The 25798-nt window shown below is 37.1% G+C and overlaps 1 protein-coding gene across 1 annotated transcript; it reads left to right on the top strand.

Moving 5' to 3' along the window:
* Positions 1-297: 297 nt before the first annotated feature.
* On the top strand, positions 298-22045 carry LOC108682402 (regulatory-associated protein of mTOR; the record flags this gene model as incomplete). The annotated part of the gene is given in 27 exon segments (XM_047882601.1): positions 298-345; positions 472-670; positions 1372-1539; positions 2152-2252; positions 2928-3043; positions 3682-3972; positions 4206-4313; positions 4836-4842; positions 7227-7246; positions 7599-7745; positions 8477-8662; positions 9950-9989; positions 10308-10315; positions 10469-10565; positions 11177-11247; positions 11730-11853; positions 12433-12572; positions 13076-13167; positions 13513-13597; positions 14026-14216; positions 14941-15141; positions 15970-16691; positions 17154-17337; positions 17960-18076; positions 18834-19022; positions 19823-19939; positions 20540-22045. Coding segments are annotated over 26 exon segments (3768 nt in total). The 3' UTR covers positions 20733-22045.
* Positions 22046-25798: the final 3753 nt, after the last annotated feature.

The following is a 25798-nucleotide window of genomic DNA, read 5'->3' as shown; positions in this document are numbered from 1 at the left end:
TCACCTGTCCCTCCTTGTCACTTCGTCTCTTTGAGATGCTAACGCTGCTTCTTTCGAGCCAGCTTCAGCGGGCTGGACATCTGAGACCTTCTGCCTCTTGTGGGTGATGAACAATTTTTGATTTGAGAAACTTTTGATAACTGAGACCTTACACCTCTTTGGTGATATTATCTTGATTTTCGGTGCTAGATCGCTAAATAGCTAAAGCGCTAGTAAGCATGTGACCTCTAAACTAACAACCCAACTCTAATAAAAGATTGTTCAGATCAATTTGCCAAGTTACTTCCGTGTTTCCAGATCCTCAGGCTGACCGCCAGCAGCAGCAGCAACACCCTGCCTCAGGAGGTGTCCGCCAGTCTAGTCGCCAAGTAGCGGATTTTGGTCCCGTTCATCCCGTTAATCCGCACCTCATTGCAGGAAATCCCAATTTCCAGGCAAACAATGTACCTGGTCAAGAAAACGTCAAAGGAGGTGTCCGCCAGTCTAGTCGCCAAGTGGCGGATTTTGGTCCCGTTCATCCCGTTAATCCGCACCTCATTGCAGGAAATCCCAATTTCCAGGCTAACAATGTACCTGGTCAAGAAAACGTCAACTTTAACACCAACCTTGGGCCTAACATGGGCCAGCCCATCGAGTCAGGCTGTAGCACGCCTCAACCGTCCGTTTTTGGGTAATTTATTATTGATTGAGATGAAATAAGTTGTACTGCTAAGTGCTACACACTAAAGCTTCTGTTATAACGAGCGTGACCGTTTGATGGTCATTTACTAAGCATTTTTATTAAAGCACGCGAGTGTGATGCGTGTTGATTAATGTGGGTGGGCATATAATAAACATCGCATCAGTCATTACGACGTTTGGTAGTTCAAAAACACTATATAGATTCCAAGTTCAAATATAACCTTATGATTATATGGTATGTAAATCAGTGCTCTGTATTAAGAAATAAGTTGTTCTGCTACACACTAAAGCTTCTGTTATAACGAGCGTGACCGTCCAGGAACTATATACTAAACAAGTGCCTGTATATAATCTATGTAGTATATTATGATATCTTTGAAAGTAGCCCATTCTGCAGGACACATCACAGCTCACTTTAATTGGGCCGAATAAATATTGTGATATTATTTGTCACTTTGGGTGATCATTGACGAAACATTTTTGAAGCATGGGAGTGCAATGCGTGCTGATTATTATATATATACTACGGCATTATTTAAACTGTAGATTGATACAGTGGATATATATACATATCGCATCAGTCATTGCGACGTTTGGTAGTTCAAAAAACACTTTATAGATTCCAAGTTCAAATATAAATTTATGAAATAGTATGAAAATCAGTGCTCCTTATTCTTCACATGACTGCAGTGAGAGCATCCATCTGTGTGCGTGTGGTGAAGGAGAATTGCTGCCGATGTGTCCTGAGCTTCCAGCGGACGTCTTCACCGCGTGCCTGACGACGCCAATAACCATGGCAGTGCGCTGGTTCCTGCTGCAGCATTGTGCCTACCCGCCCCCTCTCCATATTGCTGACAAGTCAGCCTTCGCTTTTATCATAGATTCTCTTCATCAAATATCTTATCATACTCCTGCCAACATCATACATTCTCGTCTCCATATCACTGACAAGTCAGCCCTCGCTTTTATCATACATTCTCGTCATCAAATATCTTATTCAATTGTCTACTTTTTCTCTCTGTTCAAGTCTCCATATTGCTGACAAGTCAGCCCTCGCTTTTATCATACATTCTCGTCATCAAATATCTTATTCAATTGTCAACTTTTTTCTCTCGGTTCAAGTCAGGTGTATCTAAGCTGATGAAATGAAGCATTTGTTTCATCATATCTCACGAAATGCATTTATTATCGGCTCAGAAAATTAACTTATTGAATTTGTTAACACAAATAATTTATTATTTTCAAAAAGCCTCACATTTATAACGAAGAACAGAGGTGTTCTATGTGCTCTCCAGCACAGCTTAGTATCTCCTTCTAATCTTGGAACAAAATTTAAATTTGCTGGGGGAACAAAATTTAAATTTGCTGGGGGAACAAAATTTAAATTTGCTGGGTATTAATATTCATAAGTTGTGTCATTTAAATTAATCATCATGACAATTTTGACGATGGAATTATTTCTGTGATCAGGATACCTGGAGAACTGCATGACCGACGCACGGTGCTCGGAGAGCTCAATTGGGTGTTCACGGCCATAACTGACACTATCGCGTGGAATGTTCTCCCTCTCGGTGCGTAATTTACAGCATTTTTTATAAATGATTCTATGGTTTTTCCTCAATAATGTTGTCTTAAAGCAAACGTGAATTTAATAGAAAAGCGCAATCAGAGAATTTCATTGTTTCTATTGACTAAGGACTGTATTTTTATCATTTACATGGAAATGATAAATACACAAATATATAATATGAATAAATAATCTCTATAAAATGTTTTGAAGTAACATGTTGGAATGGCCTGTTTATGTTCTGCATTATCTAGTAATAATGTTCCCGCCTTTAAATTGAACGATCTTTGAAAATTTATATGCCCTGCATTATCTAGCAATAATGTTCTCGCGTTTACATTGAACGATCTTTAAAAATTAGAATGTTCTGCATTATATAGCAATAATGTTCCCGCATTTACATTAAACGATCTTTGAAAATTAGAATGTTCTGCATTATCTAGCAATAATGTTCCCACCTTTACTTTGAACGATCTTTAAAAATTAGAATACCCTGCATTATCTAGCAAAAATGTTAACATATTTACATTGAACGATGTTGTATTGTTCAGAGCGGTTCCAGAAGCTGTTCAGACCATACCTGTTCAGGCAGCTGTTTAGGCAGGACCTGTTCATGCAGGCCTGCATTATTCAGCAATAATGTTCCCGCGTTTACATTGAACAATGTTGTGTTCTTCAGAGCGGTTCCAGAAGCTGTTCAGGCAGGACCTGCTGGTAGCGTCTCTCTTCCGTAATTTCCTGCTAGCAGAGCGCATCATGCGCGGCTAACTTCCCCGCCTTCCTCCTACGCACTGTGTAAGATCTAAACTCTAAACTATCATTATTCCTATTAAAATTTGTTTAATAAGTTTTTCAGTCTAGTGTACAAAGCCACAAACTCAAGCATTTCGTCTGAGCCGTTTGTTAAAATTCATTACCTTGGTTTCCTACGCACTGTGTAAGATCTAAACTCTAAACTATTATTATTACTATTAAAATATATTATATATTATCTCTCCTATTAAAATTTGTTTAATAAGTTTTACAGCTAGTGTACAAAGCCACAAACTTAAGCATTTCATATGAGTTGTTCCCTATTAAAATTTGTTTTAAAGCTAGTGTACAAAGCCGCAAATTTAAGCATTTCTTCTGAGTTTGAATGAAAAATAGAACTGTTGTTGATATAAAATAGAACTTGTTGAACTGTTGTTAAAATTTTTGATATTATGTGTCTGTTATGATCATTACCTTGGTACATATAAAGTAATCTATTTTTTCACTTTCTAATGATAATCAGTTAATGGGTAGTAAAACGTGTGTTCCTTAACGCTGAATTCTGTATATATGCAGCACCCAATATAGCAGTTATGGGATCTAGCACTGCAAATGATAGTTTGCTGATCAATGATAAACCTTGTAATCCCTAACACTAAATTCTGTTATTTTATGTTCAGCACTCAATGTGGCAGTCATGGGATCTATCGCTGCAGCATTGCTTGACGCAGCTCTGGCCAAGCTTGGCGTTCACACTTGGTGGTGGCAGTAACAACAACAGCTATGGCAGCTATAACAACAACAGCTATGGCAGCTATAGCAGCAGCGGCAATTTGGACGCTCGTTCAGGGAGCTTTAATATTAATGGCAATCGTGGTGCTGTCACGTCGCGCTTATCTGCTCTCAACAACAAACAAATAACACGCAACGGCAAAGATCAACAGTTTATCATTCATCCCTCTAATTTGCAGGTGCTATTGAATAATACCTTACCTGGTTTTTAGATTTGCTTGTACTTAGTTCTTTGTTGCACAAGGAAAATTGTTTGATAATTGCGAATGATAATTTTTATTAAAATTTATCATTGCTTAATGAAATCAGATATGTTTGTGACCGATTAATTATCCTATGATTACAAACGATAAATTTTAGAAAAATTCACCTATGATGAATAAAATTATACTTATTTCTAATGGGTTTTCAGGGTTTGCAGTTGCCCTTCTTCCAGTGCCAACTTTCCGCCTTCCAAGCGTGGCTCAAACTCCCCCACCGCAACAGGGAACCTCCTGAGCAGCTACCAGTGCTACTGCAGGTGTTATATCTATTATATAACTTGCTGTTCAAGTTATAAATCATATTACATGTGTTTCAATGTATAAATTTGCCATGTTGTGTAGTATGTCTCCATGGTGTAAGATGGAGACATTAAGACATGGTAGTGAGATGCCATGTTGTGTAATATGTCTCCATGGTAAGATGGAGACATTAAGACATGGTAGTGAACTGCCATGTTGTGTAATATGTCTCCATGGTAAGATGGAGACCTTAAGACATGGTAGTGAGCTGCCATGTTGTGTAATAAGTTTCCATGGTAAGAGGGAGACATTAAGACATGGTAGTGAGCTACCATGTTGTGTAATATGTCTCCATGGTAAGATGGAGACATAGACATGGTAGTGAACTGCCATGTTGTGTAATATGTCTCCATGGTAAGATGGAGACATTAAGACATGGTAGTGAGCTACCATGTTGTGTAATATGTCTCTATGGTAAGATGGAGACATTAAGACATGGTAGTGAACTGCCATGTTGTGTAATATGTCGCCATGGTAAGATAACCAGTGAGTGAAGTTGCCGAACTTTACTGAGAATTTTTTTATAAAGGCCTCCCACACTCACCATTCCAACAAAAAAAAAAGGAGAAATAACTGAGAGATAAAACATGAATTATTTTAAATAATTGTGATGCACCTGCACAGCGATATGGACAGCCTAAACAGTGAGTGAAGTTGCCGAACTTTACTGAGATTTTTTATTTTTTTTTTATTTTTTATAAAGGCCTCCCACACTCACCATTCCAACAAAAAAAAGGAGAAATAACTGAGAAATAAAACTCAGATTACCTGACCTTATTTCTATAAACCGTTGTGGTAATTGCGACCATCTTTACTGCTGTATTTTCTACGAGGCTTGAATATTCTGACTCGTAAAATGTTCAGTTGAAGATTTATTAGATTTATTTATTGATGTTGTTTTGATTTAAAACTCAGATTACCTGACCTAATTGTGATAAACTGGTGTAGTAATTGTGAACATCTTTCCTACTGTATATTGTACGGGGCTTGGAGATTCTGACTTTTAAATGTTCAGTTGAAAATTAATTAGCTTTATTTATTGATGTTATCTTACTAATTCTCACTATTTATGGTAATCGCTGCACCTGACATTGGCTTCATGTGCACTTGTACAATAATCAACTAGGGTGTGTTTGCATTTGGTTAAGAAATATATTTTAAAATCGAAAATAAAACATTATCTGTATTAATAATTTAATATCTCTTTTAACAACATTTCTCTTTAACTTCATGACCTTTTCTTTTTAACATTCATGACCAATATCTCTTTTTTTTCCTTTGAGGTGGATTAACTTTTCTTCTATGGTGTTATATTTCGAAAGCAATTTATATAAATACATTACTAAAAACTTCTCTATGCCCTGAAGGCAGCATGGGATCCCATACTCACGTGAAACTATGTTGCTTTAAACACGTCGTTAATTGTCAAGTGATTATGAGATTTAATTATTTATAATAATAATAATATAATAAATGTTTTTATAACATTTATTAAAACTTTTCTATGCCATGCAGGCAGCATGGGATCCCATACACTCAACGCCAGCATGAGTAGCATCAGCAGTCGCAGCTCCAATAGAAGCATAGTAAGGCTTTATATTAAGTTTTATAGTAATATATATTAGTTTTATAGTAATATAATATTAGTTTTATTGTAATATGTATATTAGTTTTATAGTAATATATATTAGTTTTATAGTAATATAACATTAGTTTTATTGTAATATATATATTAGTTTTATAGTAATATATATTAGTTTTATAGTAATATAACATTCATAGTAAGACTCTATATTATATTAAATTAGTTTTATTGTAATATATATATTAGTTTTATAGTAATATATATTAGTTTTATAGTAATATAACATTCATAGTAAGACTCTATATTATATTAAGTTTTATAGTAATATATATTAGTTTTATAGTAATATAACATTCATAGTAAAGCTTTATATCATATTAAGTTTTATAGAAATATGTATTAGTTTTATAGTAATATAACATTCATAATAAGACTATATCATATTAAGTTTTATAGTAATATAACATTCATAGTAAGACTATATCATATTAAGTTTTATAGTAATACATATTAGTTTTATAGTAATATAACATTCATAGTAAGGCTTTATATATTATATTAAGTTTTATTCTAATCTAAAATTATCAAAACCTTTACAAAAAATATAACTCGGTACTCACTGCAGTGAGTGACAGAGAGCGCATTTTCTCGTCGACGAAAACGTGAAGTCACGGACGGATGGACGGACGGACAGACGGACAGACAGAGAGACGGACGGACAGACAAACGGACGGATAGACAGACTGACGGATAGACAGACTGACGGACAGACGGACATGGCGAGCACAATAGCGCCTTTTTTCCATAAATGAGAAAATGCGCTAAAAATAAAGAATGACTAAAAAATTAACATATGTTTCCATATTATGAAATTTTTTTGCTTTTAGCATATGGCAAATATTGAGCTCATTTATTTAAAAAATAACACTCCATCTGTAATGGCTTGCTGACGTAATGAGCTTCTATAATTACTTGTTACAAAATGAACGCGTTTGTTAATGACCTGATGAAGTTCGTCATTAATAACATGACTAGACTATTATTTATCACTAGACTGTCTAAATAATTAATAAATAATAATAGTCTAAATACTTTATGACTAGACTAACATTAATTACATGACTAGACTATTATTTATGACTAGACTGTCTAAATAATTAATAAATAATAATAGTCTAAATAATTTATGACTAGACTATCAATAATTACATGACTAGACTATTATTTATGACTAGACTGTCTAAATAATTAATAAATAATAATAGTCTAAATAATTTATGACTAGACTATNACACCACCATGCAGGTCTCGTCTTAAACGTATATACGTTATGATCTATAATATAGTTACAAACTTAATGTTCCTTTATCATCTATATATGATATAGTTACAAACTTTTTGTCTGAATAATTAATTTAATGGAATATTGACCATAAACTTGAACCTTGCAGAAGTTGAGGCGTTGGTTTTGATTTAGAACCTTGCCGAAGTTGACAAAATGAACGCAGTTGGTGTTGACGTTCAAAATGATCAACAACCTTGCAGAAGTTGATAAAAAGGGATGCTCACTGATGTAGACGTTTAAAAATAATCAGCTGCAGTGATAGCATTATCTTCATTGCGATGCTTGAGTTCTACTAATCATTTCTGAATTTAGGCAGAACATCGCGGGCTGGCGGCTTTCATCCTTGCAGTGATGGTCAGCAACGACCCTGAGAACCAAAGAAAGGCTCTCCAGGCTAACATCATCCCCACATGTCTTGAGCAAATCTCCAACACAACTTTACCTGGACCTTACGACGAGGTAAACATAGCAGTGGTAAATATGATTTCGTATTTTTCATTTACGTATAATCTCGTATTTTTCATTTCAACACAACCTTACCTGGGCCTGGGCCCTACGATGAGGTAAACATAGCAGTGGTAAATCTGATTTCGTATTTTTTATTTACGTATAATCTCGTATTTTTAATTTCAATATACACATGTCTAGCTTGGCAAGTCCTGCTAGTTTTTGCAACACCCTATATACCAGGGGTCATACTTTCAAAACTCGCTAAGTGAACGTAAGTACTTACGCTCTATTTTCTTGTCCATGATTGGTGGATTATGCTTGAAAGGCCGTCAATGATTGGCTGATGAACTTACGATCTCTTGACTTTTTTTGAAAGTATAGGCCCTGGCGCATTCATAGTATAGTCAAATATATTCATTGTGATCTCAATTTCAATTAAGCCATTTTGGTTTGTATTCAATTCTGAATCACATTGCCGATTTTGTCTGGAATCTTGGCAACTATTCTCGAGATTCAAACCCTCAACTCATCTCTTCAATCTTATCGATATGCGCCTTTCAATCACTCCAAGCTTTGCCTCATCCTTGAAATGTGAAAAAATTTATAACTGTTTCCCCATGGAATTTATTTTTGTATCAAAAATCCCATTGTAAATAATCACCAATATGGCCGCGCATGTAAATAACAGTTACTGTGTTTGTGTCGATAATTGAGGTCTATTTACCAATATTCCCGCGCAGGTAAACAACAGTTACGACTACGAAGTGCACAACCGGCACGACATGCACGCTGAGGCGAGCGTGCGCATGTGGCCTGTAGTTTGTCTGGCAGCGACGTGGCACAACAACCCCGACGTGCGTTGGAGCGCCACGCGCGACAACGCTCCTGAGAAACTCTACCCACTGCTGCTGGATCCTGTGCCTGAGGTGGTGGTCTAGTATAGGCATTTACTATTTAGATCATGGGTCTAAGGTGGTGGTTTAGTATAGGCATTTATTATTTAGATCATGGGTATAAGGTGGTGGTTTAGTATAGACATTTACTATTTAGATCCTGTGCCTGAGGTGGTTGTCTAGTGTAGACATTTACTATTTAGATCCTGTGCCTGAGGTGGTGGTCTGGTATAGGCATTTACTATTCAGATCATGTGTCTAAGGTGGTCTAGTGCGCATATTTACTATTTCGATCCTGTACCTGGGCTGGTCTCAGTGACATATTTACTATTTTGATCCTGTGCCTGAGGTGGTCTAGTGCGCATAGTTACTATATAGTTCCTGTGCCTGCAGTGGTCTGGTGCACACATTTACTATTTCGATTCCGGGCGCGAGGTTGTCTAGTGTTCATATTTTTTACTATTTCGATACTTTGCATTCAGGGGTCTATTGATCCTGTACCTTAAGTGGTCTAGTGTGCATATTTACTCCTTCGATCCGGTGCTTTAAGCTGTCTATTGAACCAGTACCTAGGGTGGTCTAGGTGGCATATTTACTATTTCAATCCTGTGCCTGGATTTAATGCGCATTTATTTCATGTTCTTTCATGATCCTGAATTACTGAGTCCTTTCATTTCTTTTTAGCTTCTTGAATTTAGTTTTGAAATTTTTATACTTTGACTTAAGTGCTCTAGTGCGAAGTTCTTCTGGTTTAACTGTGCCTGTTGGGTTAAATAACCTATAGATTACTTTTTTTTTTGGCATACGGAGTATATTTATTCGTTTGAAAGAGAAGTTGGTAGCAATTTCTTATTTTTCTGTGTAATTAATTAACACTCCTCTATCTTGTAATTGAGCGCTTCTGATATTTAATCCATACAAATTTCGTTTACTCCTTCATGAAAACGGCTTACAAATCTCGTGTCAATTGGTAGGTCCTTGAATAACTAACTCGCTGTCATTCACGGGCCTTGAATTCCTTAGTTATTCACTCGCCTTAAATTGAAATCGAATGGAACAACGGACTCCATAGTTTAAATTGTTATTTTTGTCCATACGTTCGGTGGGCCGTTTAATAACAATAACTGTTATGTGCTGGGCCTGACTTAACTAAATATCGTGCCATAGGTGAAATGTACTTGTATTCACGCTATCTTTGAGTCTTAAATGACTTTATAATATTTCTGACTGTTAATAGGCTGTGGTTAAATAACTAAATAACAGTTATTCACTCGTCTTCAATTGAAATTGAATGGACTAATTGAATAACTGTCCCTGCAGGTGAGATGTGCATGTATCTACGCACTGGGGAGCTTCATGAGCAGAGAATAACGCATCGGCTGTAATATAATTAAAGTTGCCTTTTGATATGCATGCTAATTTTAGCACAGAAGCTATAAAAAGTGATGTTTCATGTAGCTTTAAAACAAGTCCATTAAATATCTCATCTTCTTATGAACTTAATTAGCAACAGTGCCACATTCAAAATATGAGGATGTGTCTTCTACATTCCTGCATGACGTATACCCAGCCCTTAATGCCTTGAAGTGAAACACGCATCACCGAACTGCAATGAATAACTCTTTCCTAAATTGTTCGTCTTCAAAGTGTGGGAATTAGACAAATTTTCACTGATCAGACGGTGTAGTGAGCTGCCATGTTGTGTAGTATGTCTCCATGGTAAGATGACATGGTTTGTCATTTCCCTAGCAACGAACCAATGACCAAGTAATAGCCAGAATTGTGTAATCATGCATCCTGTTGCAATGATACTCCTTATATTTGTTTTTTTTTTAATAGGAACTAGCTGTTGCATTACAACTCTTCGTCTTGCTATACGAGAACAGCTTCATTCAACTCGTCTCGCACCTGCATAGCGATATGGACAGCCTAACCAGTGAGTGAAGTTGCCGAACTTTTTATTTTTATTTTTTGAGAAATAAAACTCAGATTACCTGACCTTATTTCTATAAACCGTTGTGGTAATTGCGACCATCTTTACTGCTGTATTTTCTACGAGGCTTGAATATTCTGACTCGTAAAATGTTCAGTTGAAGATTTATTAGATTTATGTATTGATGTTGTTTCGATTTATCTTACTAATTCTCATTATTTATGTGAATCGCTGAACCTGACATTGGCTTCATGTGCACTTGTGCAATAATCAACTGGGGTGTGTTGGCATTTGGTTCTGAAATATATTTTAACGTCGAAAAATAACATCTGTATTAATATCTCTCTCTTTTTAGCGCATTTTCTCATTTATGGAAAAAATGCACTATTGTGCTCGCCATGTCCGTCCGACCGTCTGTCTGTCCGTCTGTCCGTCCGTCTGTCCGTGACCTCAAGTTTTCGTCGACGAGAAAATGCGCTCTCTTGTCACTCACAGCAGTGAGTACTGAGTTATATTTTTTTTCTTTTGAGGTCGGTTAAATTTTCATCTACGGTTTTATACTTCGAAAGCAATTTTTATAAATACATTTCTAAAAACTTCTCCGTGCTCTGCAGGCAGCATGGGTTCCCATACACTCAACGCCAGCATGAGTAGCATCAGCAGTCGCAGCTCCAGTAGAAGCATAGTAAGAATCTATATTAAGTTTTATTCTCATCTAAAATTATCAAGACCTTTACAGAAGAATGAACGACGACTAAAAAAATCAACATATGTTTCCATATTATGAAATTCCTTTGTTTTTAGCATATGGCAAATATTTTGCTCATTTATTTAAGAAATGCACTCCATCAGTAATTGCTTGCTGACGAAATGAGCTTTTCTGATTACTTGTTACAAAATGAACACGTTCTTGCTAATGACCTGATAAACTTCGTCATTAATTACATGACTATACTATGAGCTCTTTCTCAGAGTTCTCGTCATGTCCGTCCGTCCATCTGTCTGTCTGCCCGTCCGTGACTTCACGTTTTCGTCGACGAGAAAATGCGCTCTCTGTCACTCACTACATTGAGTACCTATTGAGTTATATATTTTTTTCTAGTTCTTATTGATACTTGTACCGATAATATTAATATCTGTGTTAAAGACTTACATGACTACGTGCAGCTGAGCGGTGAGCCGTGCGACGCGTCGCTGTTGTCGCCGTCGGGCGCTCGTATTAGCAGCAGCAGCGCCGGCGGCATCAGCGGCATGCATCGAGCGGCCTCTGCGCTCACCGTTAGCAGTCCTGGTGCTCACTTCGTTCATATCTTTATTTGAGGCTCAAGCTTTGATTTGTTCTCATGTTTCTTGGTATAAATTCTCTTTTTCATGCCCTTATTTAAGCCTGGAACTCCTGTATTGTTCGCTTATAGCTCATTAAAGAGTACCCTTTTTTATACCTATAGGTAGCCCCTGCTTCTCTTGTATTATTCTCAAATATATACCGTCTTAATGATTTCGTTTTCGTTTGGCACTGAAAGTTTCTGTCACTGTGCAAGCGTTAATCTCAAGTGACCTGAAATAGATAAAATGGTCATAGAATTGTTACACTATAGAAATAAATTTTATTTATAACTATAAAGTCTGGTTATTGATCACTCGGTTTTGGGTGATCGGGGGGTCAGCTGCCCAGCTCTGAGTATATAGTATAGTATATACGTATACTAGTATATATATATAGTATTTTTACCAGTATATACATAGTATTTTTACACTATACTATTTACCAGTATCATTATGGATATTGTCCGAGGAAACTATATACAGAGCAAATGCAAATTAATTGTTATGCTAAATATATATATTATTAGTTAGTGTTTATTTGCAGGCAGTTCCTGGAGTGGCAGTTTGCTGTCAAGCTCCGGAATGTATGCCCGCATCTGGCAAGCCTTGCTGACACTCACCCGAGACCCGCATCCTCCAGTCTCTGCCCTGGCTTCTAAAATTACCAATTTTGTTCTCAACAAGGTAACTAAGATTACTAATTTCGTTCTCAACAAGGTAACTAAGATTACTAATTTTGTTCTCAACAAGGTAAACTTTTTTTTTCTCATGAAAATTACCAATTTCGTTCTCAACAAGGTAAATTTTTTTTTTTCATGGAAATTACCAATTTTGTTCTCAACAAGGTAAACTTTTTTTTCTCGTGAAAATGACCAATTTCGTTCTCAACAAGGTAAACTTTTTTTTTCTCATGAAAATTATTAATTTCGTTCTCAACAAGGTAAAATTTTTTTTTCTCATGAAAATTACCAATTTCGTTCTCAACAAGGTGATCTTGCATTTCTTTTCTTTTTCTCATGATGGATGAAGTATTTTTGATGTGATGAAGCAATTATTGATTAAAGTAATTCAGTTGCTTAATGGCTACCTAGTGCATCCAACTTTTCTCTTGTTAATCTGCAAGTGTATCGAATGAAATGACTTTATCCTTCTGCGAAAAATTAACAATTTCCTCTTCATGCCGCCAGACTCGGCAGAGTGCTACGCTGCCGCGACGTTCATCAGGCAGCACCTCTTCCACGCTAGACGATCCTTTTGATTTGTCTTCATGTGTAACCTTGTGAGTATTTCTTCATAACTGTCTCATTCTGTACCCACATGCCTTATTTCTTCATTATTGTCTCATTCTGTACTCACATGCCTTACCAGGTGTCTGGCAACTCCCGCGTCATGTCGGTTTTTCGTTACCAATTCACGTTGTTTCCCAGTAACCTTGGTCACTTGATTTTTTGGTGAAACATTTTTTATTTTCCTATTTAAGTTTGAATGTATACTTTTGACCTCATCTCCTAGCTGTTGATTACTTTAATGATATCAGGCATTATTATTAAAATTATTTTGTAATGTCGTGTAATGATTTTGGTTTTGTATGATAGTCTTTAATTATCGTTACATGTTCGTGCAGCGGAAGCTTCTCTAGTTCCGGTTGTCATGGAGACTCAAGTCTTGCAGAATATGGTCTTCCCCCTCCCCGCCACCGCCCCTCCTCGGTCAGTTCCTGCCCACGCAGACCTCAACTCTGTTTTTATGTCAGCACAATCTGCGATGATAACAACTAGCACAATCTGCGATGATAACAACTATCAGCACAATCTGCGATGATAACAACTAGCACAATCTGGGATTTGCTATTAGCCATAACTAGCACAATCTGGGATTTTGCTTGTGTCAGCACAACCTGCCATCATAATACCTATCAGAATCTGGGATTTTGCTATCAGCCACTGAGTTTAAAACATCGAGTTTGAAACATTTAAACTGAGTTTGCAACATATGTAACCTAATCAGCGATTTCACAATCTTTAACAGAGTTCAAAATATAATAATCATTTGTTACATCATATCTTATTTTTGTTTCATCTATGAACATTCATTTTATGAATTTCTCCGTGTCTTAGCAACTTTGTCTCATCTGCAGTCGGTGTATAACAACGAGCAGTTCATTAAACCACTAGTGAGCAGTCCCTTGTCGATGTGGTCGTCACAGTTACTAGTTACTCCAGTGTACTGCCCTGCGGACACTCCTCCTACGTCAGCCTTCTTTGTTGCCCGCAAGGACCTTCTTCTTCTGCGTACAGCCTTAAAAACGCCGTGTGATAAGCCCGCCAAGTAAGCCCTAACAGCTGCCTTGTGATAAGCCCGCAAAGTAAGCCCTAACACCACCCGAGCTGCCTTGTTATAAGCCCTAACACCAAAGGGCAAAGGGCCCTAACACCAAGGCCCATTATAGGGCAAAGTAAGCCCTATAATGAGCTGCATGCACTCGGCCATTGTTTTGCATAGGTACATTCCATTGCTCTGTCTCTTGCCTGATGTGCGTGTCACCTTATAAATGACATAGTTCCTTTATTATTCAGCGTATGTTTGTTGAATGGCGTTACAAATGACATAGTTCCTTTATTATTATTCAGCTTATGTTTGTTGAATGACGTTACAAATGACATAGTTCCTTTATTATTATTCAGCTTATGTTTGTTGAGTGACGTTACAAATGACATAGTTCCTTTATTATTCAGCGTATGTTTGTTGAATGGCGTTACGAATGACATAGTTCCTTTATTATTGAACAGCTCGCTTTAGTTGAGAGACTTTATAGATGAAATTGTCCCTTTATTATTGAATGACTTTATTATATTATATTATGTATTACTATATTATATTATATATTATATTATTAAACAACGACTTTATTATTGATAGTTAAACTTTATAAATGAAATTGTCCCGTTATTATTGAACAGCGTGGGATTCTTGAGTGACAATATAAATGTCATTTTCCCCTGCGATTCTTGAGTGACAATATAAATGGCATTTTCCCCTTAATATTGTGCAGCGTGAGGTTGTTACCTGCGGCTACCGAGACGCGACTACTACAGGACCTTCAAGGCTCTAAAGACGCGACGCCTAAACGTGGCCGCGCTCGAGCTAAACTCGACAACGAAGTTCTTAATGAACGTCTACCTTCGCTGCCCTCGGTGCTTCTCTTCCATCCCAGCGCCCCACACCTCGTTGTGTGCGAGAAGGCTTACGTCAGGTGACGATTTATTTGGTGATGATGGAAGTTAACCTGAATTGAGAACCTAGAGTACCTATTTTAGGGAGAATTAATTCAGATGGAGTCGGGTGGATTTCGTTTGGTGATGTCTTGGCAGAAGTCAACTGGAATTGAGAACCTAGAGTATTTTAGGGAGAATTATTTCAGATTGAGCCGGGTGGATTCGTTAAGTGATGCTTTGGCAGAAGATAACTTGAATTGAGAAGAGTATTTTTGGGAGAATTCGTTCCGATTGAGTCGGGTAGATTTGTTAAGTGATGCCTTGGCAAAAGTTAACTTGAATTGAGTACCTAGATTATTTTAGGGAGAATTAATTTAGATTGAGTCGGGTGGATTTCGTTTGGTGATGTCTTGGCAGAAGTTATCTTGAATTAAGTAGAGTATTTTGGGGAGAATTAATTCAGATTGAGTCGGGTGGATGATGAGACGATACTGCTTATTCATTATAAATGCAGATTAATATTCTGGAAGTTGGAATGTGTTATCTCAAGATGTAATTTTAACTAACTGGAATATTTTATTATATTGCTTACTTTGTATATATTTATATGTTTCGGTTTAGACTCCGACTAGTTCAAACTGAAAATCTTCATGATATCCTACGTAGTTGCTAACCGCATTCTTCATATGTCATTGATTCTTTTTCCATGCTGGCTTCAATTAAAAACGATACTAAATTATGATTCAAGCTTCTTATCTGTTTCTCGGCTATAGGTAAATATTCCTTTTTAATTAACTGCATCATTCCCGTGTCAACATTTCTTTGTTAAAATTCCCACACGATTAATAATTATTATTTTGTATCAGTTCGTACAACCTGGAGAGCAGTGAGCTGGTCAACCGATGGCTGAACCACCAAGTGTCCAGCCAACGCATCACTTCAGCCTGCGTGATAAACGATGCTTGCGAGACCCCGCTCCTGGCAGTGGCATCAGACGAGGGCTCAGTGAGGGTCTGGAGCAACCCTTTCTTCCATACAAGGACCCATATCAAAAACTATGCCACCAAAGATCCTTATTTCAAAACTCAATGGCTTGAGGCTCAGTCCAACACTGGCTGCAGTAAGAGCAGTAAATGCGACAGAGAAACTGACCCTAACTGGGAAACTTTGAAGACAGGCTGGCGAAGACGAGGTGGGAATTTAATGATTGGCAACTCTTTCGTTGGCGACAATATTGGTGGCTTCTTAGGTGAAGGCTGCCATGTAAATGAATCTCGGGACAGACTTACCGGCGGATTTTTCGCTAAAGGCTACGGCTGGCAAAGCCACAGTCCTCTTGGAAGAGACGGAGTCTCCCCCACACCCACCAGCACCCCCAGTCCATCTGGAAGCACAAGCTCCAGTGGGTGGAGTTCAAGTCCCTGGAGTAGCAGCGGTGGGGGCGCTGCCCCTGCACCGACCCCCGTAAACGGATGGGCCATTGGAGGCAGCAACTTCTTGGAGCCTCGGCGTCTTGACATGACGCGCGTGCGTCCGAAAATTGTCGCTGCCTTCAGTGCTACAACCTACGTTCGTCCTGGCATGAAAGGTGAATCAAATGTCTCTCTATTTTGCTGCAATTACTCTCTATTTTGCCGAGATTGCTCTCTTTTAGCAATCTCAACATAGAATTGAGGCTTCAATGTTTCTCTCCAGTGTATTCTTGCAAATTCAATCTAGATAATTTGCAGTAATCAAATATTCAACGATTTTTTTATCTCGATTTTCAGTATTTCTCTTTGCTGTCTCGTATTCTGAACAAAATAGGTTTGTATATATATTTTTGAGAGCTAAGCATGTTTCTGTAATAATGCAAATATCATAATTTTTGCATGGTTGAGACTAATTCCAAATCTTTGGGTGTTCCACACTGAAATATTATATGACTATGTATCACTCCAATATTATATTGGATAGCGAACATTAAGTCTAGGATAGCGAACATTTGTTTGCTATTGAGTAACACATAACACTTTAATTTCGTATTACTAAATATTTATTTTTTCCCCAGGTCCAGGCCCGCTGTTGAGCTGGTGTCAGGAGACAGGTCAGCTCGCTGTGGCCGGAGGAGAGCACCGCACCATCAGACTGTGGGACCTGCGCACTGAACTACATGCGGGGGACCTGCTTCATACTGCCTCTACTGCCACCTCTTACGCCTCCTGCATCACGGCACTTCACACGCAAGGTGTTCTGTTCTGAACTAAATATTCTATTCCTAATACAAAATATTCTATTCATAATACAAAATATATGATTAATGTTAATAAATACTGCCTCTACTGCCACCGCTTACGCCTCCTGCATCACGGCCCTTCACACGCAAGGTATTCTGTTCTGAACTAAATATTCTATTCATAATACAAAATATATGATTAATGTAGATAAATATTTATATTATTTTCTGCAGGCCCAATGTTCGCTATCTGTTTTCTCATCCTGTTCTGTTGACTGCAACAACCTGGTCGATGCTTTATACATTTGTATAAGGAATCTTCAAATATATTATTTCAATGCCATTCGAATCTAGGAGCCTGGGGCCCATACTTTCAAAAAAAGTTAAGAGATCGTAAGTTCATCAGCCAATCATTGACGGTCTTTCGAGCAAAATCCACCAATCATAGACAAGAAATTAGAGCGTAAGNATATGAGATCACAGACGTAGAACATTACACATAGGGTACATTACACACATAGAACATTACACCCACATAACATTACACCCATAGAACATTACACCTACAGAACATTGCAGCCATATAATATCACACCCATAGACTATTGCATCACATCTATGTTGTACCCCCGTTTGCCCAGCGTGAGCGGTGTCGTGCGAGTGTTGGACCTGCGCAACCGCTCGTCGTCGCTGCTCCTACAAACGCCTTCCGAGATCACGGCCATGGCCGTCAACGAGCGACATCGCCTTTTTGCAGTGTAAGTAGAAATCACTGATGTTGTTTTCTAATATTTGATTTTGTTTTACATTAAAAATAGGTGACTTGTGAGTATTTGCATGTAATAAAACGAGCGACATCGGCTTTTTGCAGTGTAAGTAGAAATCAGTCATGTTGTTTTCTTACATTTGATGTTTTTCACAATTAAAATAGTGTCTTGTGAGTATTTGCATGTAATAAAACGAGCGTCATCGGCGTTTTGCTGTGTAAGTATAAATCACTGATGTTGTTTTCTAACATATGATGTTTTTCACATTTAAAATAGTGTCTTGTGAGTATTTGTATGTAATAATATTCTCCGTCGTTTAAATTTTTGTTTTGCAACGTGAAAAGATGTTATGCGGTCGCCTGATGAAGATTTAAAGCTTGTTGCCAATGTATGAAGTTCTATCACGATTTGCGGCATACTACTCAATGTTTTTATTTGTATTTTTTTTTCTATCAAATTTTTAAAGTAAACATGATAATTTCCTCAAAATGGCTGCGAGTCCTCAAACAAGAAAAAATATAACTTGGGACTCACTGCAGTGAGTGACAGAGAGCGCATTTTCTCGTCGACGAAAACGTGGTCACGGACGGACGGACAGACAGATGGACATGACTAGCACAATAGCGCATTTTTTCCATAAATGAGAAAATGCGCTAAAAATAATGACTTGCGCTAAACTATTATTATTAATGCGCTAAAATAACTTAACTCTAACATGGAATTAAAAAAGATTCCCTACCTTGTACAGAGGCACCGTGGCACAAACGCTGAGCGTGCACACCGCTGACGGCGGTCTGGTCAACACGATGCAAGTGAACGAAGGTTTTCTTGCTCAACGCAGCGTCAGGGAGCGCAGTATTGTGCATGACTGGAAAGAAGACGCGTCTTGGGTGGTGTGCGCGCACCTATTTAGTGACTATAGTATCATGGCTGGAAGGTGGGCTTCTTAACTTAGTAATTATTATTATCTTGGTTATAGGAAATGAGTCAATTGACATGAACAGAGAGAAATACTACAAAATAGAGAAAATACCACAAAATTCTTTTATCATTATCTTGGCTAGAAAATGACATGGTTTTTCTCAAGACAATAGAGAGTAAATACTACAATTATTGAGTGATGAAAAGTTAGTGTCTTGATATTTAACCTTCTTGCCTGATGTGACTGTAACATGTTATATGCAACGTCAGGCTGTACATTTACAACATTACTCTCACTTAACATTACACCCATATAAGATCACACAAAGAATATTACATACATGTAACATTACACCCATAGAAAATTGCAGTCATATAAGATCACACACATAGAACATTACACACATAGAACATTGCAGCCATAGAACATTACACCCATAGAACATTACACCCATATAAGATCACAACATAGAACATTATACATATGTAACATTACACTCATAGAACATTGCAGCCATATAATATCACAAACGTAGAACAGTACACATATGGTGCATTACACCCATAGAACATTGCAGCCATATAAGATCACACACATAGAACATTACACATAGGGTACGTAACACCCATAGAACATTGCAGCCATATGAGATCACAGACGTAGAACATTACACATAGGGTACATTACACACATAGAACATTACACCCACATAACATTACACCCATAGAACATTACACCTACAGAACATTGCAGCCATATAATATCACACCCATAGACTATTGCATCACATCTATGTTGTACCCCCGTTTGCCCAGCGTGAGCGGTGTCGTGCGAGTGTTGGACCTGCGCAACCGCTCGTCGTCGCTGCTCCTACAAACGCCTTCCGAGATCACGGCCATGGCCGTCAACGAGCGACATCGCCTTTTTGCAGTGTAAGTAGAAATCACTGATGTTGTTTTCTAATATTTGATTTTGTTTTACATTAAAAATAGGTGACTTGTGAGTATTTGCATGTAATAAAACGAGCGACATCGGCTTTTTGCAGTGTAAGTAGAAATCAGTCATGTTGTTTTCTTACATTTGATGTTTTTCACAATTAAAATAGTGTCTTGTGAGTATTTGCATGTAATAAAACGAGCGTCATCGGCGTTTTGCTGTGTAAGTATAAATCACTGATGTTGTTTTCTAACATATGATGTTTTTCACATTTAAAATAGTGTCTTGTGAGTATTTGTATGTAATAATATTCTCCGTCGTTTAAATTTTTGTTTTGCAACGTGAAAAGATGTTATGCGGTCGCCTGATGAACATTTAGAGCTTATTGCCAGCTACCAATGTATGAAATTCTGTCACGATTTCCGGCCTACTCAATGTTTTTATTTGTATTATTTTTTTGCTATCTAATTTTCAAAGTAAACACGATAATTTCCTCAAAATGGCTGCGAGTCCTCAAACAAGAAAAAAATTAACGACTTGCAATAAGAACTTCACTCTGCCATGAAATTAAAAAAAAAATTCCCCACTTTGTACAGAGGCACCGTGGCACAAACGCTGAGCGTGCACACGGCTGACGGCGGCCTGGTCAACACGATGCAAGTGAATGAAGGCTTTCTTGCTCAGAGAGCCTCGCCTGTTGCGGCCATTGCCTTTCATGCCTCTAGGCCTCTTCTGGCTGCTGCTACCAATGATAAAACTGTTTCTGTTTACGGTCTGCAGTTGAGATAAAAGTTGCATTTGCTTTCCCTGACCAATGTTGACATGCAGGAAAATGCGGCTAGAATTGTCGGTTTACGATACTCAGTTCAGCTAAAACAAACTCTTCTTTCTTAGTATGTATACAAAATAAATGTGTTTTCTTTCCTCGTTGTGCAGCTACGAAAGTACTGTTATATTTCTTGGATGTTTTATCCCGAGAAAGATTTCCTAGTAAACGCCAAATACACTGGAAAAGCTTTCCTTGTAAACGCTCGTATCCTGGAAAAACTTAAATAGTAAACGCTCGTTTCCTGGAAAAGCTTCTCTAGTGCGCTCATACTGATCACTTACCGGACATGAATGTATGACTCGTTCATTGTATTCAATGCTTGCCGCCATGTTCACTGTAAAAAGAATCTGCTGTCCATTCTATTCCACGAGAAATTTTCCTAACCATTTTTGTCATAATTTTGTATATTATGTTTGCTTTGGGAGTTAATGGGATGTTCATTGTTTTTTTTTTTTTTTTTGTGAACTTTGCCCGACGGTTCGGCAGCGTAATTTTTTTGTCTTCATTCTCAGGTATTGCAATAATTGTGGTCGTAGTTGCTCATTAATTCAATTATGATAGATTAGCCCAGTCTGTGTTAGTTGTGCTTATGTATACTTTTGTATGTTAATTTGATTCAACGACTGCCTTTGTCGTAATTCTTCATAATTTTGACCGCCTTTGTCGTAATTCTTCATAATTTTCTTCTCTAACATGCTAAAATATTTGCATTTCCTTTGGTGCTTTCTTACTTTAAAAGAAATTACAGTAGCAGGCGAAATCAATTTTTAGTTTGTTCAAGTATTTTGCCTTTGGTTTATGTTTTTTCATTATTAGCTATTATACATTTTTTTTAAACTCAACTTGAGTCGTCTCTGTACATTTCTGAGTAGCAATTTTCTGATCTTCAACCAACTTAATCTATAACACTGCCAATAAATGTGAGGATGTTATTTATTAGTCGATATTTTTGAGAAAAAAACAATCTGTGCCACCTATCATCTTCTATCAACAATCTAGTTTAGAATCCTTTAAAGTGTGATGATAGTAAGTCGCCGCGGCTTAAACGCTTGTATTCATAAACTGAACAAGATACTTCGGATTGCCTGATGACTGATCTAAACGATCGTTACAAATAATTGACGTTATACTGTCTTCACTTGCAGAACTTAAAAATCTCGTGTTTGCTGCACCAAATTATTTGGTTGTTCACGGATTTTTTTGCAGAGATTTAATAATGCCATGAGAAATCGCTTGATATTGAAATAGATTGTACCTCTGTTGTGCAATCATATTCNCATGAAAGTGCGTGTGTTTATCCAATATTACATTGAATTTTTCCTACAAATATTTTACGATGAACACGTTTTCTGTCGCGCTACATTTGGGGAATCTTTTTATTTTTCTCGTGTGAGTTCATTGCTGTGGTTTTTATCTGTGGAAGTTTGAATTATAATTTTTCTTGGCTTTTAGTTTGTGTGCGCCTGTGGAAATGCAGTATTGAAACTTAAAGTCGTTTGATCATTGAAAAAAATAAAGAGATAAATTTCGCCGTGAATGTTATGTGGACCTAAAATCGTAACAAAGTATATGGGTGTTAGAGTTATCGCTGCTGTTTGAGTTATTATTCCCGGTTATTTTTTGTGTGGGTTTCACGAGTTTCATGTTGAGACTATTTAAACATGACTCATGTTGAGTATGTTTAAACATGACTGTTTCACATTGAGACTGTTTAAACATGACTGTCAAGAAAACTTAATAAATTATCCCACTATTTTAGTGTGTTTCAAGAATTGAACGATGTTGAACAAGTTTTATTATCCTGACCAAGCCGTATTTATTGATCTTGAGATGCATTAAATTTTTACGAAGGCGAGGCATCGTCAATATTTCTCGAGATCTCTATTGATGAAAATATTATATATAGTCATGATGGCATTGAATCAAATGGAATACGTGGCGTCCAGAGGGTCCACTCAATTGCTGCTATCGATTTACGCGGAGCTATAATGATTCTTCGATCTAAAATATTTTTGTAAGTAACGATTGAGTAGAATCAAATGGAATACGTGGCGTCCGGAGGGTCCATGCAATTGCGGCTATTGATTTACGCAGAGCTATAATGGTTCTTCGATCTAAAATATTTTTGTAAGTAACGATTGAGTATAATCAAATGGAATACGTGGCGTCCGGAGGGTCCATGCAATTGCGGCTATTGATTTACGCAGAGCTATAATGGTTCTTCGATCTAAAATATTTTTGTAAGTAACGATTGAGTATAATCAAATGGAATACGTGGCGTCCGGAGGGTCCATGCAATTGCGGCTATTGATTTACGCAGAGCTATAATGGTTCTTCGATCTAAAATATTTTTGTAAGTAACGATTGAGTATAATCAAATGGAATACGTGGCGTCCGGAGGGTCCATGCAATTGCGGCTATTGATTTACGCAGAGCTATAATGGTTCTTCGATCTAAAATATTTTTGTAAGTAACGATTGAGTATAATCAAATGGAATACGTGGCGTCCGGAGGGTCCATGCAATTGCGGCTATTGATTTACGCAGAGCTATAATGGTTCTTCGATCTAAAATATTTTTGTAAGTAACGATTGAGTATAATCAAATGGAATACGTGGCGTCCGGAGGGTCCATGCAATTGCGGCTATTGATTTACGCAGAGCTATAATGGTTCTTCGATCTAAAATATTTTTGTAAGTAACGATTGAGTATAATCAAATGGAATACGTGGCNCGTAGTAGAAAACCTAGATTTTCTGTTGGATAAAAATGCAATTATTACTCTTATCGAAACGAGAATGAGTTTGCCAAGAACCTCAGAAGCGATCTTTTTAAAACTCATGCCCATAGTAAAAATAAGATGATTTCTGAGTGAAACTATTAGAGCGATGATTGTATAAAGTTAGTTTATTATCTTTATTTGGATAAGCTTTCTCTACATTTTGATATGTACAGTTCCAGTGTTCAGTGATGCTTGAACTTTCATGTCGACGCCTGTGTTAGTGTAACGACCGTCAGTCCTAAGTGTCTGCTCTGATGCTCTGGAAATGATGAATAATATGTATGCAATAACGTGTGGTAAGTGCCAAATTAGGTATTTAGGTAATTTAAGGTTAATGGAAAACACATAAGGTGCATGAAAGTGCGTGTGTTTATCCAATATTACATTGAATTTTTCCTACAAATATTTTACGATGAACACGTTTTCTGTCGCGCTACATTTGGGGAATCTTTTTATTTTTCTCATGCGAGTTCATTGCTGTGGTTTTTATCTGTGGAATTTTGAATTACAGTTTTTCTTGGCTTATAGTTCGTGTGCGCTTGTGGAAATGCAGTATTGATACTTGAAGTTGTTAAAAAAATAAAGACATAAATTTCGTCATGAATGTTATGTGAACCTAAAATCGTAACAAAGTATATGGGTGTTAGAGTTATCGCTGCTGTTTGAGTTATTATTCCCGGTTATTTTTTGTGTGGTTTTCATGAGTTTCATGTTGAGTATGTTTAAACATGACTGTTTCACATTGAGACTGTTTAAATGACTGTCGAGAAAACTTAATAAATTATCCCACGATTTTAGTGTGTTTCAAGACTTGAACAATGTTGGAAAAGTTTTATTATCCTGACCAAGCCATATTTATTGATATTGAGATGCAATAAATTTTCACGAAGGCAAAGCACCGTCAATATTTCTCGAGATCTCTACTGATGAAAATATTTTTATAGTCATGATGGCATTGAATCAAATGGAATGCGTGGCGTCCAGAGGGTCCTATCGATTCGGTCCAGAGCGTTGCTATCGATTTACGCGGAGCTATAATGATACTTCGATCTGTGCTACAGGTGTTCGGCCGCTGTACAGTCCTTATGTCTATTATAACCACTGTCNCTCAGCGTCCGTCACTACTGTTCAGAACGGTGTAGGAAAAGCATCATCACTTCCTCCTGTTCAGCTTTATTGGCTGTTGCAAAATTTTCGAGCAATAAGCAAGACTTCTACTTGAAAAATGGTGAGTTTACTCATTCATGTAAGTTCATGTTTTTACGAATTGTAAATAGCAAAAACTTATCCATTTATAATACTTGACCGGGGAAAAAACGTCATTTACTAATACTAATAGCGCTACAGTTGGAATGGAAATTTCTTAATGTCGCCGATGCTAAACAATGCCACGTAATCACGTATACTCTCCAGCGATTCAAAATTCACTTAGTGGAATTTTTTTCTTCTATCTTTTTGTTATATAGGTTTTCTTTTTTTTTTTGTGTGTGTGTATTTCGAAATTTCGAATACATCTCTTCAAATTTGCCATTGATTGACAGAGAGAAAGATGGCCTCAGTACTCAGTAGTCAACTCGGGACTGGATTTGGAGTTTGAGTAACTGTGGCAATTATAATTATAATTTATGAACTCTACATTCTTTTCCAACGAGAGACACTAAAACTTCAACAACAGAAGTAGAAGATATATTTTCTGTTTTGAATGGAATTCATAAATCTACTTGATGTTTTCTGTAGTTTTCAAGCTTAAAATTTCCCTTCTCGATGTGCTCTATGATGGTTTGAGAGAGTTGCTCTCCTCGGTTGGAAACTTGGAGTTCACTGCATGCTTCTCTCTTCGCTCTCTCTCCCACTCTCCCTCGCACCCTAGCTCCCTAAAAATCGATGCCGGGATGAGCTAAAATTTCGTCACAAGGAATGGCGACCAAGCCCTATAGTCTATACTCTATACCCTACAACCTACACTAAATTGTGATTAGCACTAACCGGGTCATGTAATAAGCGTTTTAGTCTACAATAACATTTTACGTTCTTATGGCATTTTTTGAGCTGCCACCATATTTCCTTTCAGCTGGTTCTGGTATGACGATAATCAAAAGTTTTAATAAAATTGATCTATCATTTCTAAGGTTTCTAAAGTGACTTGCAAATTAGAAAAAAATATTTCAGTCACTAATTCTTTATCAATTTTTTCATGCTTAGCCAATTAGGCCTTTTTTGTTAAGGAAGAGTTCTCGGTGTGTTGT

This window comes from Hyalella azteca, unplaced genomic scaffold (assembly GCF_000764305.2).
Source record: "Hyalella azteca isolate HAZT.00-mixed unplaced genomic scaffold, Hazt_2.0.2 contig10835, whole genome shotgun sequence".
In the NCBI taxonomy this organism is placed as follows: Eukaryota; Metazoa; Arthropoda; class Malacostraca; order Amphipoda; family Hyalellidae; genus Hyalella; species Hyalella azteca.
The sequence above is the reverse complement of the archived record's forward strand: the minus strand, read 5'-3'. Positions and strand labels throughout refer to the sequence as shown.